The sequence below is a fragment of the Glycine soja genome, chromosome 3 (assembly GCF_004193775.1).
Source record: "Glycine soja cultivar W05 chromosome 3, ASM419377v2, whole genome shotgun sequence".
NCBI classification, from domain to species: domain Eukaryota; kingdom Viridiplantae; phylum Streptophyta; class Magnoliopsida; order Fabales; family Fabaceae; genus Glycine; species Glycine soja.
The window spans coordinates 43,094,081-43,112,434 of NC_041004.1; the positions used below are offsets into that span (position 1 = coordinate 43,094,081).

Below are 18,354 nucleotides of genomic sequence, written 5' to 3' on the forward strand. Positions count from 1 at the left end.
CATAGTCAGCATTTTGTAGACAACCACAAATGCCTGTGCCAAAATCTCCAAACCAAAAATATTACAAAGAAACCTTCCTTTAGGAATTGATAATAATTATGAGAGAAATGATTGATTAATTAAAATAGTGGTGATTAACAAAGAAGGAAGAGGAAGAATGTGAGACGTTGTTTCCGAAGTCATGTAATGTAATTTAATTTCACCATTCATAAGATGGGTTGCAGTGACAGTTAAACAATAAAAGAAATGAAGTTTGCTTCCAGTGACAGTTACGGAGTGGTAGAAAAGTCATTGTGGCAGTTCCTCTCAATCCATTTATCCCATTCATTGAAAGCTAGTCTTTCCACAAAACAAATCTTGAGTTTTCTCTTTCACACCTTTCAAATTCAACAACTATATAATCGATCACACTTTAAAAGTCTTCTCTTATTGTGCTCATAATCCAAACCACCATCAATACTCACATTCTACTCTGTTCTGTTCTGTCTTCTGCACTGCCAATTATAAGCACAATACAACACAACACAATCTTTTAGTTCGTTACGCGATCTCCATTTCACTGTTTGTCCACGTGAGTCTTGTTATTAAATCAAGTCCAGTACTCAAGAACCACAAGTTTTAGAGGTAACCGTGGTCTATACTTTATATCTGATTTCTGGTTCTGAATTTTTCACATTCATGATGTTTTACATATGCATTTTGTCTTCCTTCCATCCATTGTGATTTGATTCTACAGTTGCTTCATTGATTGAATTTTGTGTATTTTAGATTTAGATCAAGTGAATCTTATCTGTTATTAAATTTGCGGAGTGCGGGGAATGAAGTTCCGTTTCATTATTTATTGCTTGTCTTATTTCCGAGGATTGTAAAAATGCAGAGACTAATCTTATATGAACGGACAACGCTGAAGTCTAAATTTAAGTAAAATCATCACACACACGCGCGCGCGTATAAACCGCATCAAATTTACGTAGCAAGGAAGGTTTCGAAGTTTAAGTGTTTTTTTCTTCTTTTTTTTTACGGAAGTTTAAGTAAAAATTATGAAAAAGAAGATCTCTAAAGTAAAGTTGTCTTGTATATTTTCTAGATCTTGCCCTATTAAGAACACCTATAATGAAATAAATTGCAATGGCATTGTATGCTTTTGTTCTCTCATGGGCCATCATTTCTTGCATATATAAAACATAGCCCAAATCATAATAACATCCTGGAGGTTTTTTCAAATAACACAATAGGCTTCTTTATAGGGGTCTAAGTGTAATTTTTAGTTTTCAAACATTAAAGGCTATTCTAGAAATAGAAAAATAGAAGTGTTGTATGTAATTTAAAAAAACTCAAGGAGAGGACGAGTGTAATCAATAGTATTATAATATTTGTTCAGTCGTCATCACGAGACAATTGGATTGTATTTTAGAGTTTTTTTTTCACTCTCTTTTTTACTTTCTTTTTTTACTCTCTTTTTGTTGTTTTCTCTTTCCATTGGAACTGCACGATTTTTGGAGCGTGGAAAGAACGAAGGGTCTCAGCACCTTCAAATTTGTTCTAAAATATATCTTTGGTTTCATATAAAACTTAATTTTAGTCATTTTAAAAAAATTGTTCATTTTGATCCTATGTCATTTCTTGCATATATAAATTATAATTTTAGTCTTGTAGCAAATTTAATTTTATTCATTTGATTTTCTTTTTATTTTTTATTTTTTTTATTATCTTTATAATTATTTTATTTTTAAGTAATGATGTAACATATTTTCGAACATATTACACGACAATCATCCTAAGATGACATGTGATATAACACGTAAATACATATCACATAATTAGTAAATATATATTTGATTTTTAGATGAAAAAATATTTTTAAAATAAAAATAATTTTATCAAAGGATTATGATCTTTGTTTTTGTTTTTATTTTACTTTATCCGTTAATTTGTATTGAAATGTGTGTATAACATTTCTAACGTTAATCTAAATAACATATGCTAAGAATCATTTTGAAACCTTTTAAACTTTTTAAGGCACAAAAAGAAACAAATTCATTTTTAGAGCTTAAAATAATTGTATTCATAATGTAAAAAAATTTAGTTATCCTAAAAGTTAACAAGATGATCATATATGATAATATATTTTGTTGAGTAAAAACAATTATATTATATATATAGTGTTATCTCTTTTTTATGGATTAAAATTAAAATGTAAGTATAAAAGAAATTACTCCTGATGGGTATAGTTTATGGATTAAAATTGTGTGCATCAGAAACAGAGAAAAATATGCCTTTTTTTTTTTACAATGGATCATCCTTCAACTCGACTTTACTTTGTGAAATTTACAGCACAATGGAATCTGAAAACAGGGTTGCTGTGGAGGTAGAGAAACGTATTATTGGGGTAACAACCAAGGTGGAGAATATAAAGAAAGAAGTAGAAAATGACTGTAATGGCGCAGAAATTCAGACTAAGAATGAAGTTTCTAAACCCACAGTGGATGCTAAAGGCCCCATTTCTGCTGGTGACAAAGTTGTAATTGAAGCCTCTAAAACTTCTGCAAATAAAAATTCAAAAGGTGCCAAGGTACCATACAGAATGTATCTGAATTATTATTATTATTTGTTTCAACTTAACTACTGGTCATGATGAGTATTTACACTTACAACACATAATATAAGCGTGGTAAGGGGTTCTTACTAATTTAGTTAACGTGATTAGGAAACTGGTGGTAGAGCAAGTGTTGCTTCCAGGAGCAACAAATATGCCAAAGACAAACCCATTTTGAAGGGTCCAATTTCAATATCTCAAAAACTAAGGCCATCCCTTTCACAAAGCCTTTCTTTCCCAGCCAAATCAGCTGGTGAAGATGCTATGCAGAAAAGCATTGATGGGTATCTTGTGAAGCCAAAAGTTAGACATATTCAAGGTAATGGGATCAGAGGTGAGGGCCACATTCGTCATTTAAACAAGTCAACAAACTCTGAAGGCAACTCCCTGGCAAAAACCAACACTGGCATGCCTGCTTTGAAACGCTCTGCGGTAGAGACTTTCAATTCTCCTCATCGTCGTTTCTTTGTGTAATTTCATTGCCTCTTATCAATGGTTTGTTTCTATGTTCATGACATTAGTTTTTTGTACCAGTTTGGTAGGTCCACTACAGTTACTGCATTCACCAAGAGCCAAACTTCTGAGGCATCGTTGTAAGTTACAACCTCCCAAGATTAGGATTTACTAAATCCATCTTTACATTCTGTTTCAGTCTTAAGGTTTGTAGTGTTGCCATCAAGAATTATCGATTTAAGGTTTTTTACATTATTGCAGACCCGTTGATCAGGTGTCAAGCACAGCAAAAACTGCAAAAGCAAATAAAGAGGATGATGATTCTCATTCCACAACTTCGTATGATTTATACCCTATTACTCTGTGGACATATTGTCATCCTTGCTCTTCTATTTCTTATAGGATTTGAGTTCTTTCAATTCTTAATGAACTAGCTTCCTTTCTTCTCTGACTTTAGCTAAAATGTTGGTGAAAACTTTTTTATATATATGTTAGCAGAAGTGCTACCCCTTGTCTGAGAAGCAATGGAAGTGGATTTTCCTTTAGATTGGAAGAAAGAGCTGAGAAGCGGAAGGAGGTTGTTGCTTGAATTGAACCTTACAGCCCCATTGATTTACTATTGCAAATGCCTAAACCAGATGTTAATCCCATTTTATCCCTTTTTACTCAGTTTTTCTCAAAAATTCTAGCCAAGGAAGCAGAGAAAACTAACCTACAAGTTAAATCAAAGGTATATCATCATTCATCACAATAACTTAACTAAACTATCTTGGAAATATTATAGATAAACTTATCAATAACTACTTATAAAGAAAAAAAAATAAAGAGGTAAATGAATCAAACTTTCTTTTAAATTAAAATTAACTGATGTAATGCCAACATTTCTTAAAAGATCTCTCATCTAATTTTTTTCATAGGTTGAAATGCATTAATTGATTCTATTTTTCTTCTCTCTCATTAGTACTTGTTGAAAAATTTATACAAACTGACTTCAACATATTTCTATTTCATCTTGATGCTTAAGTTTTCACTAACAGCTTATCTGCTGCTTTAAGCTTATTCTCTCCATATTTTGTTCTGGATTTCCGGCAGGAAAACCAAGAGGCAGAGATCAAGCTATTGAGGAAGAGCATGGCATTCAAAGCAACTCCAATGCCAAGTTTCTATAAGGAACCACCTCCCAAAGTTGAGCTGAAGAAGGTAACTAATCTAAAAGTTAACTTCCAATTGTGGTCACGAAATGTTTGTCTACATTCACAATCTACCATCTATCCCTTTTCCTTAATTTTTTATGGTAATAGATTCTCATCTTGAAGTAATATAATATAGCTATCTCGTATTGCTACAATGTTTTTAATCTCTCTCTTGATATTCTATCGTTTTTTTTTTCGTTACACATTCTGATGTATTTTATCTACCAATTAGATACCAACAACACGCCCAAGATCCCCAAAGCTTGGCAGGCACAAAGAACCTACTATGAACAACAATTCAGGAGAAGATAAGTCTTATCTTCGGACTTGATAATAAAGATGTGGTTTCAAAGAAACCAATCCGGAAAACCCAAGCCAAGCTGAATTCTAAGGAAAATGTAACCACAGAAAACAAAGAAGAATGCCAAGATCCACATGATGTTAACAATTCTGAATGCAAAAATGAAATGGAGTTACAATCTGAAACAGTTCATGCACCAAATAGTGCACTGCTTCTAAATTGAACAACACCCGAACTTGTGTCATATAAGGTTACTGTTGGAGTGTAGATTTATATCATCGGACTTGATAATTATGTAAGATTAGAGCCCTATGTTGTCAACTATTTCATTATCATTGTGAATAGAGGTTGGTTCATGTTCATCATAAACGTGTATTGCAAATAAGAGTTGTTTTATTATGTTGAGCTTTTACCCTCCGTGATGTACATTAAAATGCCTTATTAATTCATTATTTAGCAAGTCGTCCATGTATTTGACGGATTAAAATTCTCTCTTTTTCGTTAATTGAAAAATGACACTGGAAGAAAAATCTCTTACAACTCTTTTCTTAGTTACAATTGTGCTTTTAGTAAGGTGTTGGAGGAATAAAACATGCACTTGAGACAAATGATTTGATTCAGTAACATACACATGTTGAAAGAAACACCAAGACATTTTAGGCTACGCATATAGAGTAGTCATTGAAGCTCAGTACCTCAATTTTTACTGCGCATATCTTATTCCTTTTTTTATGTTCATTTTGAAAGAGAGTATATAATTAAAAATTTAATCAGTATTCTTGTTTATTATAAATTTATTTGTAACTAATTACTAAATGAATTTCCGTTTCATTTTTTTTTGTTTTTTTTATTTACTTAAATACCCTTTTTATATATAAAAAAAATGGTGGCCTTCCATCATCATACTGATAGATGTCTTCCTTTTCTGCATTATTAGGGTATGTTTGGTTTGCATTTTCATTTTTTATTTTTATTTCCTGTTTTTATTTTTTGAAAATTGTTTTCATTTTTAAAATATTAGAATTCTGAAAACATGTTTGATTTGATTTTTTATTTTCTGTTTTTATTAAATAAAAATATTAAAAATTTATGATATATTGACTTCTTGTCTTTTTGTATTTTTATATTTGCTTAAAATTACATTCATTGTCATCCCGCAATTTCATTTTATCCGAAATAAGATTTCTGTTCTCAACTGAAAACACTAAAAACAAGAATTTATTGTTTTCATTTTCTGATTGTTTCCTATTTTCATTTTTACTGAAGATGTCTTTAGAAATCCAACCAAACACATTTTCATCACTTAATAAAGATAGAAAACAACCAAACCAAACACTCTTTAGTATTGCACGTAGGGATAGCATGTTATACTTTGGATGCATCAGCAGAAGAAAGATATATATAAACTGAGAAACGATTTGATTGGGTCTCTTTGTTCACAAAATTTGCAGTTAGGACCTTTCTAAAAATTGACAAATGCAGATTTCATTGAAGTTATAGACTTTGAGAGAGGCACTGAATGCAAATATTACGGAGACAAGTCAAATTACATACATTATGTTCTAACCTCGGATGGCTATGGAATGTTATTCACTAACTTTTGTGTTGAGGCTATCATCCAACCGAATGTTCTTAATCGTTATATTGTTTGAATTTCTGCTACTATAAAAAATCATAGCTCCTTGGAATATTTTTTATTCTGGAGCAATACTAGAAAGCAAAAACTATGTTCTAGATGTTAGTTTCCCTAACCAAGCAAACAATGATCCGGCATTAAGATTCCGGAACGAACTATAGAAAGGAAAAAACAAAAAGCGGGGAAAATGGCAAGAGGCATACCTATCGCCAGTGAATAAAATGAACACAGGAAAAAAAAACGTGTGATTGTGGGAGACGATAAAAGGAAAGTGAAAACAGGAAAAAAAAAAAGAAAAAAAAAAAGAAGGAAAGTGAAGTGAATAAAGCGTCTTATAAAAAAGAGAAAGATAATTTTCTGAATAGGATAGGGTATTGTAAAAAGGAACGATATCTACTCTCTCCTGAACTCATTAGAAATCATAATCAATAATAAATAATAACAAATTTGATATGAGCTTTCATTCTTTTATATATATATATATATATATATATATATATATATATATATAATCACATTATCTCTTTATTTTGACAAACAGTGATAATAGGACTAAGGATACTTATAGACTGCATTATCTTTTTTGTTATAATAAATGATAGCCATAATAGGTACTCACCCATATGTTACATTCTTTTTTGTTGCAGCAAAGAATAAGTTCTAAATAATAAAAAATAATTTTTATACTTATTTTCATTCTCAGGTGTTCATGAAAACCATAATCACAAAGAGAACCTATTTTAAAATTTAATTACCTCTCCAAAAAACATTACTTGAAGTGGTGTTTAAAAAAATACTACAAACTAATAAAAAAATTTGTTTATCAAATACTATCTATAGGTCAAACAAATTTTTCATCTAATAGAACAATTAAAAATTAGCTTTAATGTTTTCTCTGCCATAACTTAGAACCTAAGTTGTTCGAATATTTGAGTTAAAAAACACTTGCTTACTTTAGCAGGATGTTTAAAATCTATTATGAGATTAGGTTCTTAGGTTTTAGACTTGCGGCCATGTAAATTTGCTATATATTAAAAAATAAGAGACAAAATGCAGAGAAAAAAAAATTGGAAGCAAAATTCTTAAGAAGAGAATAAGTTGGGTATAAATATACAATTAAGCCTATTTTTTATTAAATTGCCTCCACCATACCTAAGTCCTGAAATCGGCAATAAACAAATAGAGAAAGACAAGATGATGACGTGCAATTAGTATGCAAGCTAGGTTTTGTCAACGAATGTTACTATAGTGTAAGTATTATACAAATATCACCTCTTGGCTAGTACAAATGTCAATGCTTCCAAAGGATTACAGATTAGGATAACATCTAAAGGTCTAGCACGCACACATACAAGGAATACGTCTAGCTAAAGGACTTTTCTTACGCGAGAGTAAAGGAATAAATCTTGGGTGCAAGAAAGAAAATTAACTTCGTATTGAAATTTGAAAGTGCTGTAATTTTTCTCACTCCATAGTTTAATCGGGAAAGAAATTTGGAAAAGAGAGTAGAATTTGTTAGATCTATAAAAGTTAGGGTCAACTTTAAGAGTAATGGTTTCCTACAAAAGCACAAACGTGACGTTACATCAAGAGGCTTTAATTTATTTTTAGTCCATTAAGAGGCTTTTATTGAATATTATAATAACCGGCACCAGCTTAGGCCCAGCAATGCAAGACCATTGGCTGCTCTGTCTTATTCGGCAAATAATTAATCCCACAACTACTTCCTTTCCTTCCTGCCACAGTATCATCGCCACCATTGCTTTAGCTTTCCATGAAATAAACCCCTCAACAACAGCTTCGCTTACAATCACAAGGAAATGAAGCACACACACACCTGCTTCAAAACTAAGCACTGGTCCATTTCTTTCCTTTCTTTTTTTAGAAGAAAAAAAAATTTAGTTCAGATGTCCACTTCATTAGTTTATTTTAAATAAATAAATCTTATGCTGTCCTTTTCATCGTTAGTTGTTCTTCTTTTTAAAAAAAATGTGCTAAAGAAAACGAGTTGGAAATTGAGAAGGCATAATAATCATTTGGAAGGCATAATAATAATAAAGTAGATTATGTATGAATTGATTCACATACATACAAACAAGAAGAAAAAAAAAAAAAGGCAACCAAGAAGGGGTGTCGGTTATTTACGCATAAAGACGGAGAATCAACATAAAATAAAATTTAATAAAAAAATGGTATGTAATTACAGTATGAGACCAAAATGACAGAAAATTTGTTTTTGTTATCTTCGGTGTAATCGCTCTCCAACTATAGATTCACGATGCTTCCATCCTTTTTGTATTGAAATCATTACTCTACAACTGCATAATGCATGGGGGGAAAATATGAATCAGATCAGACCTGCTATTGCAAGAAATGAATAAAAGCAAGCAATGAGTGGTGGGTAAAAGTAAAACTTACCATTCATCGAGTTTACATACATTCACTCTTTATTATTTTTGTAATTAGTTGAGAAAGCGATTTCATTGGCAGACTTGTCCAAAAGATCCAAACATGCTACAGGCGACTTCCATCAACTTCCCTGCCACATACGTTTAGGTAAAAAATAAAATGTTAAGTCAACTAATAGCCAGGCAATTCTATTACACTTTCACATGCATACAATAAAAAGAAAGAAAACAAGTTTTTTTATTCAGAAGGTGATTGGAAATTTGGAATCAATGAATTTTATATCCCTCCTAAATTCGTACCAAACAATTAAATTAAAAAAAAAAAAGGAATCCAAATATATGTAAGTTGACTAGAATTAATAGAGTGTAAATAAAAGATATGAAGCAACAAAATGGAGGGTGTGGGTGTATATAATAATCAGATTATAATATGGACAGAAAGACTGTTTTAGCACCTAAGTTGGGCTGGGTGGGAAAAGTAGAATGTGGCTTACAGCTTGGCACACCGAATTATTCTTATTAATCAATCACATGGACTAGCCAAGACAAAGGGACAGGCTAATCAGACTATACAGAAATGAAAATTCATTTCACCACCCTTTTTGTCTGCATCTTTGATATTTGGCAAGTTCCTCACCGCTTCTAAGAATCTCACATAGATACATAGTGCTTTACTCAACAGAGCATAATACTACTGCAATGGGAAGCTTTTCTCCTCTTCAATTAACCCGAAATAGTTTAATAATGCGTTGCAAAGTGGATACCAAAACCCTAAACTAGTTTACCATACATACACGCGAATCACAAAAACTCCCTTCCGAAAAAAGTGAAACGAAACCATGGCTTCACACGTGGTATTCTATTCCACACCAGTCCTTTCCGGAAAGCACAATGCCATAAATATAGACACGAATTGCCGGCCAACATAAAAATAAAGGTGCTTAACCCAAACAAGTTTTCCCTCAATTCACTCCGACCAAACACTACTCACCGAATACCAAAAACTAAATCAATCCCTAACAAATAAATAATTATAATAAACTGAAGCAAGCAAGGAAAACTAAAAGCATTGATTATTAATTAATTAATAAAAAGGAATACCTCTTCTTGGTTTAGGAGCAGCAACCTTGACAAGTGGACTGATGCGGCGAGTGCGTTCTTCTTCTTCTTCTTCGGGAGGGATAAGAACGCCGTCAATTCCCTGAACGGAGATCCTTCCATCGGTGTAAATATCAGGGTCGAACAGGTAAGCGGAGGAATCGCCGTGACCGAATTTAACGGAGCCGTCAGACTCCTGCGCCAGAACCTTGTGCGGTAAGCGAAGTGTATCGTAGCTAACCTTACCGAACCTTCTAACCGCATTGTACATACTCTCTTCGGTTTGATACTCAGGAATAATGTGATAGTACATGATCTGTTCCGGTGCGCCGGGTTCGCTCAACTGATCCGTCGTTAACTTCGCCATGGCTTCGTCGTTTGGGGCCAAAACGGTGAGAACGTAGCCTTCCGAAACTAGCCTTCCCATTTCGGTGGCCAGAGACGTTAGGTTTACCAGAATATCAGCCATTTCGTTGTAGCCTCCGTAATGCAAGAGTGTGTGGATGAAGTCCTTCACCTGACGCTCGCCGTTGAAGTGGTGTTTCGGGCCTCCCGGTCCCGGCGCCGGCGCAGGAGCGATGAACGGTCCCGGTGCCAGGGCGTCGTAGATTGGGAGGACCGGAGGCGCGCCAGCGGGGACGGGAGCGGGCTTCTTGAGGCGGTGAGTGCGGGGATCGACCTCCGGCGCTCCCTCGGGGAGGACGGCGGAGATGGCGGCGAGGTTGCGGCGGCGGTTGAAATCCTCCTGGACGGATCGGGGGACGATGAGGCGCTCGATACCGTGGATGACGCCGTCGGGGCGGAGGACGTCGTCGGCGCGGAGGATCTCGGCGGAGTCGACGGTTCTCTGGCCGGAGGGCTTGGAGGCCAAATGCAGGTGGTGGTCGGAGAGAGTGCGGTGGAGGAGGTCGGCGGCGGGCCAGTGGTGAGAGGCGATTCGCGTGGGGAGAATGTGAGACATCAAGAGAGTCTGGAGGGACCTGAGATTGCGAGGCTCGAGCAAGAAACGCTTGAATTCAGGGTCTAAGTCGCGTTCAAGGGCTTGGTTTCGGGGGGCGAAGATGGTGATGTTGTGGTTGCCGACGGCGTCTTCAAGCTGCTGGAGAAGAAGCGCTTTCTCAACAAGTTCGGCGAGTTCGGTGTAATGGGAATCGAGAAGAGCGACGAGGATGGAGTTAGAGTTAATCTGAGCTGAGGTTGTAGAGTTGTGAGAGTGAGAATGGAGAGGTAGAAGGAAGAGAAGGAAGAGGGTGAGGAAGGGTTTGTGTGAGACACCATAGATGGAAGAGAAATCCATGGCGCTCATGGAGGGAAAGAGAGTGTGGGGAAATGACAAGAGAAGAAGGATGCGTGGGTGTGGGGTATGGTTGCTCGGTCTCTATCTCAACTCTTCCTTTGCCTTCATGTCAAATGAACATATAGCATATACTATTCTTTTACAGCCTGTGTGTGGGGACCATACGGCAACTCAGAGCTCCATGTGTTTCTTTCCAAGCCACGCCACAACTCCATTTTAGTCAAGTAAGTATAAGTACTAGTATTTCATTATTGGTCTAATTAATCAACAAATTGATGTAAACTACTACTATAACATTGTTTAATTTAATTATTAGGCTTTCGTCTTAAATTAAATGACAAATGAAGATGAAAGCAGATGCATTGTTTTTGAGGGGCGAGCGGAAACGTGAATGTTGTGTGATGTGTGTTAAAGGCAAAGTGTCGGTGTTCATTTATTTTCTACGCTCCCTTTCTTTCCATTTCAACCGTGACTCGTGATTGTGTCACCAAAACCAAAGCCTCTCTTCTCTGCCTTCCTCGGAGACGACGGTGACTTCCCTTCCTGCGGTGGTTCTTTTGTCAATTTTCATTTTCACTTCTCACTTACAGTTTGACGTCCACATTTCTTTTTCACTTGCTCTTCAATCACCGTCTGGTTTCCCTCGCCTTAAACCGGGACATCTCCCCTCTTCTTAGAACCTTCTTGTTTTTAGAAAAATCACAAAATTTAAAGCAACACATTAGCAAATTATAATAATATCCACCTTCCAACATGTGCTTCATTCTATATCTTGATCTCTACAATTATTACGTTTTATATCTTTTGTACATAGATCCAGTTTCATCGTAAACTTCTTTTATGTATGAAATAATTACGTGTGAACTTAACATTACAATTTGTATCTAGATTTCTGATGCTTGTTTCTTTTGGCAAAATTTGTCGCGATCTCAAGAATCACTTGTGTACAAAACACTTTTATAACATAATTTTTATAAAGTGAAAACCTAATTTAACTATATTTTTTTCTAGAATTTATAGGTTAAATTTGTTCTTTAGTTCTTTAATTTATTTTTAAATTTTTTTGGATTTAATTAATCTTTTAATTTTTTAAATTAATTCAATTTGATTCTTTATTTTAGATAATAAAAAATCATATTTTGTGATAATTCAAAATCACAAAAATGAATCAATTTTAAAAATTAGATGATCAAATTAAATTTAAAAAAAAATCAAATGATCAAATTAAATTAATTTTAAAAATTAAATGATCAATTTGTATTTACCTGCCTTTGAGTTCTTCTTAAATGACATTCACACCCTTTTTAATCTTTACTACTTCCTTCTCTATATATAAAATCATTTTTATTTTATTACTTATTTTTTTTATAAGATCATCTTCTAATTATTTGTTTTCTACAATAATTAATTATATTCTCTCTCTTATTAGGATGAGAGAATAAAACAAATCACATTGATTAAGTGAGAAACAATTAAATTTAAATGAAGAGAAAAAGGAAGATAATCTTAAAAGAATAGTATAAATTGCTGATAAATTTAATATGATTAATTAAATTAATTGTTTTTCTTAAAGAAGATAAATTAGTTAAAAAAATCTTATATATTATAAAACCTAAGTAATAAACACTAACTGCTCCATTAAAGAAGGGGTGTATATCACCTTATTACTATAAGATTTTCTAATTTTACATTTCCTAGATAAAAATAAAAAGGGATGTGCCACTTTGTTAAATATACAAAGTGTGTAGATGTTTTTAAAAATTAGAGAAAGTGCAATTTAAGAAACCACAGGAAATATGAGTGTAATTTCCCCTACTTTCCAATTAACGCCTAATATTAAGATTTTATACATTGTTACTCCTTGACCTCTAGCTTCAATTATTAGAAACTGAAACAACTACTTGTTTAGGCTTTTCACTGCAACCGCAAGTAACCGTGCATATGAAATAGTTGAAATGTTGCAGAAACAGCATGCAATCTAGCTGCCACCTTCATCTTATATCGACTTATTGATAAGCAAAAAGTAAAAGAATTAGGACAAATCACGGGCATAAGTTCTGTTGAATTTCATAGCATTTTTCTCCCATGGATAGATTGATGTCCAGAGTACATGCCAGTTTAAAAATCCGTTCACCCAGACACGCACAACTCTTCACTGTTCCAGGCATAATTTATATACATAGAAACATTAACTTTTTAGCTATAAGCACAGCTGTTTTTCAGATCTTAATCTTTATTGCAAACCACGACGTAAATGCCACACGACTATTTCCAAAGCATCTGCTCCTCACCATGTCGTGAGAAAGTTACCTGACGGGTTAAAAAACTCGGGTGAGACCAAATATATAATACGCACCAAAGGTTAGTAAAATAAAATTGATCATTTAGTTTTGTTTCAACAGCGTGACAAAGAAGTTATAATCATGCTAGACTGAAATATCACACCATATGAAATAACACAGCAACAATTTATCATAGCTTCATCCTTTAGGAAAATTTAGGAAGAAAAAAAGGCATCAAATGTGTGACTTCTGGTACCAATTCAACTGAATTGGCATTGGAAATGGAATTGAAGGCTATAGAGACTTCCCCCTTTCATGTGGAAGTTGGCAATGGCAGAAAAATCCATAGGTAAATGTCCTAATTTGACCTTGTTGATACAGGGTTTTGATAAACAACAGGACTTGGACTTCTTCATTTATTTTTCCTTTTGGAGAGGCTGAAGTAATGTTGGGAATGGAGTAGCTATCTATCAAGCTTAGGGAGATTACAACAAATTTTAATGAGCTTACAATTAAAACTCCATAGAAGGGTGGCGCCATGGATTTAAGAAGAGACCCGTCATTGTCTAGAACCTCAGCATCATTTAAATCAATTTTGAAGGATGGGATGGAATTTTATTTAACTTACACTGCAAGTAAGAGGAGAACTCTCCAATAATTGAGGAAATATTGATGGAGTACCTTAGAAGGCATGATCATAGTCCTCAAGGAAGGAGCAACATTTCAAAACCACCATTATCAAAAGAATAGAATGGAGAGAATGATTAATGACATGTTGATGGCTTGAATCATTAGACCAAGTAGTGTCCCCTAATCAAGCCCTGTGATTTTGGTCAAAAGGATGGAGGGGGGAGGTTTTATGATGACTATCAAGCCCAAATAAATTTCCCATCCCTATCATTGCTGAATTATTAGATGAATCGGGTGCTGCCATGGCTTTCTCAAATCTGTTTATCACCAAATTATCCCTAAGACAGCATTTGGTACTCATCATGAAGGACAACATGAATTCTTAGTGATGCCTTTTGGTTTGACAAATGCTCCCTCAACCTTCCAAGCTTTGATGAATGAGTTACTTATTCCTATGAAAATTTGTTTTGGTTTTTTACAATGATATCCTAATACACATTTCTAAGTCCTTATGCCACCTGAACCAGGCAGACTAAACCCTTCAGTACAAAGGTACCCCCCAGTAATTGGTGACGTTTATAATAAGAACCAAAGCAGCTATTTAGTTAATAAACTGAAGGCAGGATCTGTTAATTCTGCTCTGAAGGTTTAGACATAGATCAAAGCTTACCTCCAAATATGAGATGCTGAGGAGAGATGCATTAACAGAAACCAAAAAAGAGCTCAATTTAAATGTGAGTTAGCAGAACAAGCAGCTGGAGTATTGTCATCATGTGAAGAGTTCTCCCCTCTAGCTTCAACATTGTTCTGGTTGCTCACCCCTCCTATGGAACAACCCTCCGTATGATTTGACAAAGAAGTACCCACAACTCTATTATTTTCACTAGTTTCAAGGGATTCCATCAATCGGGATACACTAGCAATTCCAGAATTTATCTCTCTCCTCCTTGTTTCTGAACCAAGTTTTGACATGGAAGAACTACGAGAGAACAGCCTCTCCTTCCATCCCCTTGTGCCTTTTGAGATTGACTCTTTGTATCTTAGTCACAAAATAGGTTAATATCAGATAAGTTGATTAGACGAATACAGTTTGCACATCCATTATATTCTAGAAAAACATACCTCATGGACACTGCATTAAGTCTGGATCGCAGAGAATCAGAAAATGACTGCAACTCTGATGGCTCTGCTCTATCTTGGTTTGCTGTTGAAGAACAAGCAGTAGAGCCTCTGCAAGCAAATAAATGCACAGGGTATAATTTCATTAATCCACATAACCAATAATTGATCGAAGAAAATAAATTGAGTAAATTACTCTTCCCTCCTTATGTTTATTGTGCATACTTTGCCTCTGTTATGAAAATCTACATAAAACTCTATTATATTTACAGAAATACTTTACAATGAAATTCAGACATTAACAGTTTCTAATTCTGATAATGAATCCATTAGGCATGACAACATTTTGGATTTAATTGTACCATTTTATATAAATACAAATGAATTTTTAGTAGCTTTTCAAGATAGAAAGAAGGTGTGCCAAGTAAACACATTCTTAAGATCTCACATCAACTAGAGATAAGACCAATGTAGTCCTTATAAGGTGTGGACAATCCTCGCCTTTTAAGCCACTTTTGTGGAGTTCATTTAGACCTTAAGTCCAAATTCTAATATGGGATCAAAGTCTATTCTACATTTGTTATTTGGCCACCTGCAAGGCCTATGTCTAAAGTCTAAAATGGTATTAGAATATATCTTAGATTTGTTATTGATCCACCCATATTTGTTTATGCCCTAGATGTTTATTCCTAGGCGAAGGGATTGATGTTATTTGGCCAACTACATTTGTCCACACTCCAGTCTCCAAATGCCCAGTCTTGGACGTGATGAAGTGCGTTGAGATCCCACATCAACTAGAGAAATGGTCAATGTTGTCCTTATAAGGCAAGGGCAATCCTTGGCTTACAAGCCAACTTTGTGGGTTGAGTTAGGCCCTAAGTCCAAATTCTAAGACATAATGTCAAGGAGAGGAGAATGATTTATGAAAATAAATAATAAGGCCATAATGACCTTTCATTAGAGTAAATTCCTCGAGGATTTGTAGCCATGACAGGAGATCCAGAAGCTGAAGAAGAACTTTGAGTTTGAAGGTGCAGGATCTGCTGCGATGCTTCATTTCCAACGGATGTTATTGGGGTAGATGGACTTCTATTAGGAATTGCAGTTGGGTCATTTTCTCCTCCAGCAACTGATGAAGGTGCAATAGGCTGATTAGAGAACACTAAGAATTGTGGATGACCATGAGCTGATGAACGAGCTCGCTGCCCTTCCCTCCAACCAAGTTGGTTAGCTCTCCTCATTGCTGCAGCAGCAGCTAAATGTTGAATAATTCTCTCTTTAAAATCAGCATCATTTAGACTCATGCGTAACTGCACAATGATAAAAAAAAAAAAAAGTAGTACTAACATAAACAAACAAAAGATTTATGATGTGCTTAAGATGTAAGACAATCAAATAGACACAAAGAGACTGGTAACTGACATGCTGCAACTCAAAATCTCCAAAGGCAGGGTGATGAAAAATAGCAGCATTTCTTGATGGGGTAGCCCTCAAGCTTCTCTCCTGCTCTACTACCTCAAACAATTCCTGACTGCCACAAAATGCATAAAAGTTTAATAACACAATCAGCAAAAGAATGATAACATAGATCCTACAAGCAAAATCATAACCAACCTAGTAGGATCCTTCAAGCTAATAGGTTGCCAACACATAGGACACTGGGAGCTTCTCTGACACCTGGAAACAAGAGCCAGTAGCAAAGGCTAGAGTATATTCTTCCATTTTATTTTATTTTTTGTTTATGAGAAGAGAAACTTTTAATGCATTAACTATTAAGAAATACAGATATAACAAGAATATCTTCAACAGTGAAAAGACCCTCCTCCCACTCAAATCCATACTAAAAATTTATAGGCCAGTTGACTAATTTTCCAGACAAAACAATCAGCAAAGTCCAATCTCAGATCACAAGTCATAACCAGTGTGAATGGCCTTAACATTGATAAAAGTCAGGAGAATGGATTCTGGAAAAACATACAAAAATAGAAGTCTGAATTTTGAGAGATAAAACATATGAAAAATTAATGGATATTAAGATGTACCATTCGAGAATGCACTGCAGATGAAACTCATGCTTGCAGGTAGTGACCTGAAAAAAGCAAGAGAAAGAAAAGAAGTAAGCAAATCTGTTTTTCAAGCAAGCCGTATTTGATTTTCAATATACTTGAGAAACAAAAGTGGATATTACCGTCGAAGGATCACTTGCACCAAACTCCTCAAGGCATATGCTGCAAGCATCATCACAGGATTCTTGAATCCCCCCTTCAACAAAGGCCGCAGCTGAACTCATATGACTTTCTGTCTTGTCTTCCATCTCTACAACTTTCTACATATCAGCCCACAACCTTAGTAAGATGCAATACTTTGAATTGTGCAAGGGGTGCTCTTGAATGCACAATATTGTGAACACAAAAGGAAATCCATTTAGATTCATTATCCAAAAATTCATTTCAATAAGTACATGTAAAATTCAGATTCTACCCGAAATCACCTAGCGAAGCAGAAAGCTAACAAGGAAATAATGCCTCACAATACTACTCTACTTCGCCAAACTCCCAACTAGTTTGAACTAAGTACATAATCTCACCATTTCAATTATTTCTCCCCATCACAATCCCCAGCACAGATGATAAAGTAAAAAAAAAGGGTCCAACTAATAGAAAGTTCACCGGAGAATAAAGAACAACTGTTGTTAAAATGAAATAGAACAAACAAACACAATAAAATGTAATAATAAATGCAGTTTCTTACATTCTGAAATTATTTGATGATTAAAAAAAAAAGCATTTCCGTTTCGGAAGTATGGCTCGAACATTTGATCAATTCGTTAACAGTTATCGATTATCCATAAAATATAAGATGGAATATATAAGGCGGCAGAAAACCGAGGTTATTCATTCTTCTTACGTATACATCACAAAAATAAAACTGTAAAATACCAAAGGAAGAGGATCATATGTAAGGACGGAATCAAAACCAACCCCGTATAAAAAAAAGTGTTTGCAATAAGGAATTTAAGGGGAAAGAAATAGAATGGATGAAAAGATAGATACCTGGGAATGCATGGAGAAGAAAAGAACGGGTCAGGACAGAGGCAAGGAGAAAAGGAAGGGTTGAATGCTAGAAATCCATTGCAGAGAAATGAATCGAATCAGTAATGATGACGAAAAAACCAAAAAAAAAAAAAGAGTGCGGTGGTTCACCTTTACCTTGAGAAATGACAAACCCTCCCTGTCCCCACTCCCCACCGCATCAGAGACAGAGGGGAGGGAAAACCCAAAACTATTCATCTTTCTCCTGCTTCATTTACATATCCACTCAATTCCGTTGGACGCAGTTAT

The 18,354-nt window shown here is 34.7% G+C and overlaps 3 protein-coding genes across 6 annotated transcripts; 1 reads left to right on the forward strand and 2 right to left on the reverse strand.

The window, feature by feature from the left end:
• Nucleotides 1-261: 261 nt before the first annotated feature.
• On the forward strand, nt 262-5,015 carry LOC114407285 (protein WVD2-like 4). The gene is made up of 9 exons (XM_028370333.1): nt 262-624; nt 2,335-2,572; nt 2,708-3,028; nt 3,131-3,189; nt 3,311-3,388; nt 3,545-3,626; nt 3,720-3,779; nt 4,142-4,249; nt 4,475-5,015. The coding sequence occupies exons 2-9, from the start codon at nt 2,339-2,341 to the stop codon at nt 4,571-4,573; spliced, it is 1,041 nt and encodes a 346-aa protein (XP_028226134.1). The 5' UTR covers nt 262-624; nt 2,335-2,338; the 3' UTR covers nt 4,574-5,015.
• A 3,207-nt stretch (nt 5,016-8,222) lies between these two features.
• Nucleotides 8,223-11,160, reverse strand: LOC114407286 (fasciclin-like arabinogalactan protein 15). 2 transcript variants are annotated; one of them, XR_003665630.1, is made up of 3 exons: nt 9,689-11,158; nt 8,598-8,718; nt 8,226-8,497 (listed from the first exon to the last, which is right to left on the reverse strand). XR_003665630.1 is itself a non-coding variant. In XM_028370334.1 (2 exons), the coding sequence occupies exons 1-2, from the start codon at nt 10,989-10,991 to the stop codon at nt 8,660-8,662; spliced, it is 1,362 nt and encodes a 453-aa protein (XP_028226135.1). In that variant the 5' UTR covers nt 10,992-11,160; the 3' UTR covers nt 8,223-8,659. The 2 variants fall into 2 exon arrangements, 1 of the variants encoding a protein (XP_028226135.1); XM_028370334.1 differs by having other exon boundaries at nt 8,223-8,718; nt 9,689-11,160.
• Nucleotides 11,161-13,024: 1,864 nt separating this feature from the next.
• Nucleotides 13,025-18,354, reverse strand: LOC114407287 (E3 ubiquitin-protein ligase RHF2A-like). Of its 3 annotated transcripts, none has more exons than XM_028370335.1 (10): nt 18,223-18,354; nt 18,067-18,133; nt 17,202-17,339; nt 17,056-17,102; nt 16,628-16,690; nt 16,436-16,544; nt 15,965-16,323; nt 15,017-15,124; nt 14,565-14,933; nt 13,025-13,292 (listed from the first exon to the last, which is right to left on the reverse strand). In XM_028370335.1, the coding sequence occupies exons 2-9, from the start codon at nt 18,076-18,078 to the stop codon at nt 14,618-14,620; spliced, it is 1,152 nt and encodes a 383-aa protein (XP_028226136.1). In that variant the 5' UTR covers nt 18,079-18,133; nt 18,223-18,354; the 3' UTR covers nt 13,025-13,292; nt 14,565-14,617. The 3 variants fall into 3 exon arrangements, with proteins under 3 accessions (XP_028226136.1, XP_028226137.1, XP_028226138.1); XM_028370336.1 differs by having other exon boundaries at nt 18,217-18,317; XM_028370337.1 differs by lacking the exon at nt 18,223-18,354 and having other exon boundaries at nt 17,202-17,398; nt 18,067-18,107.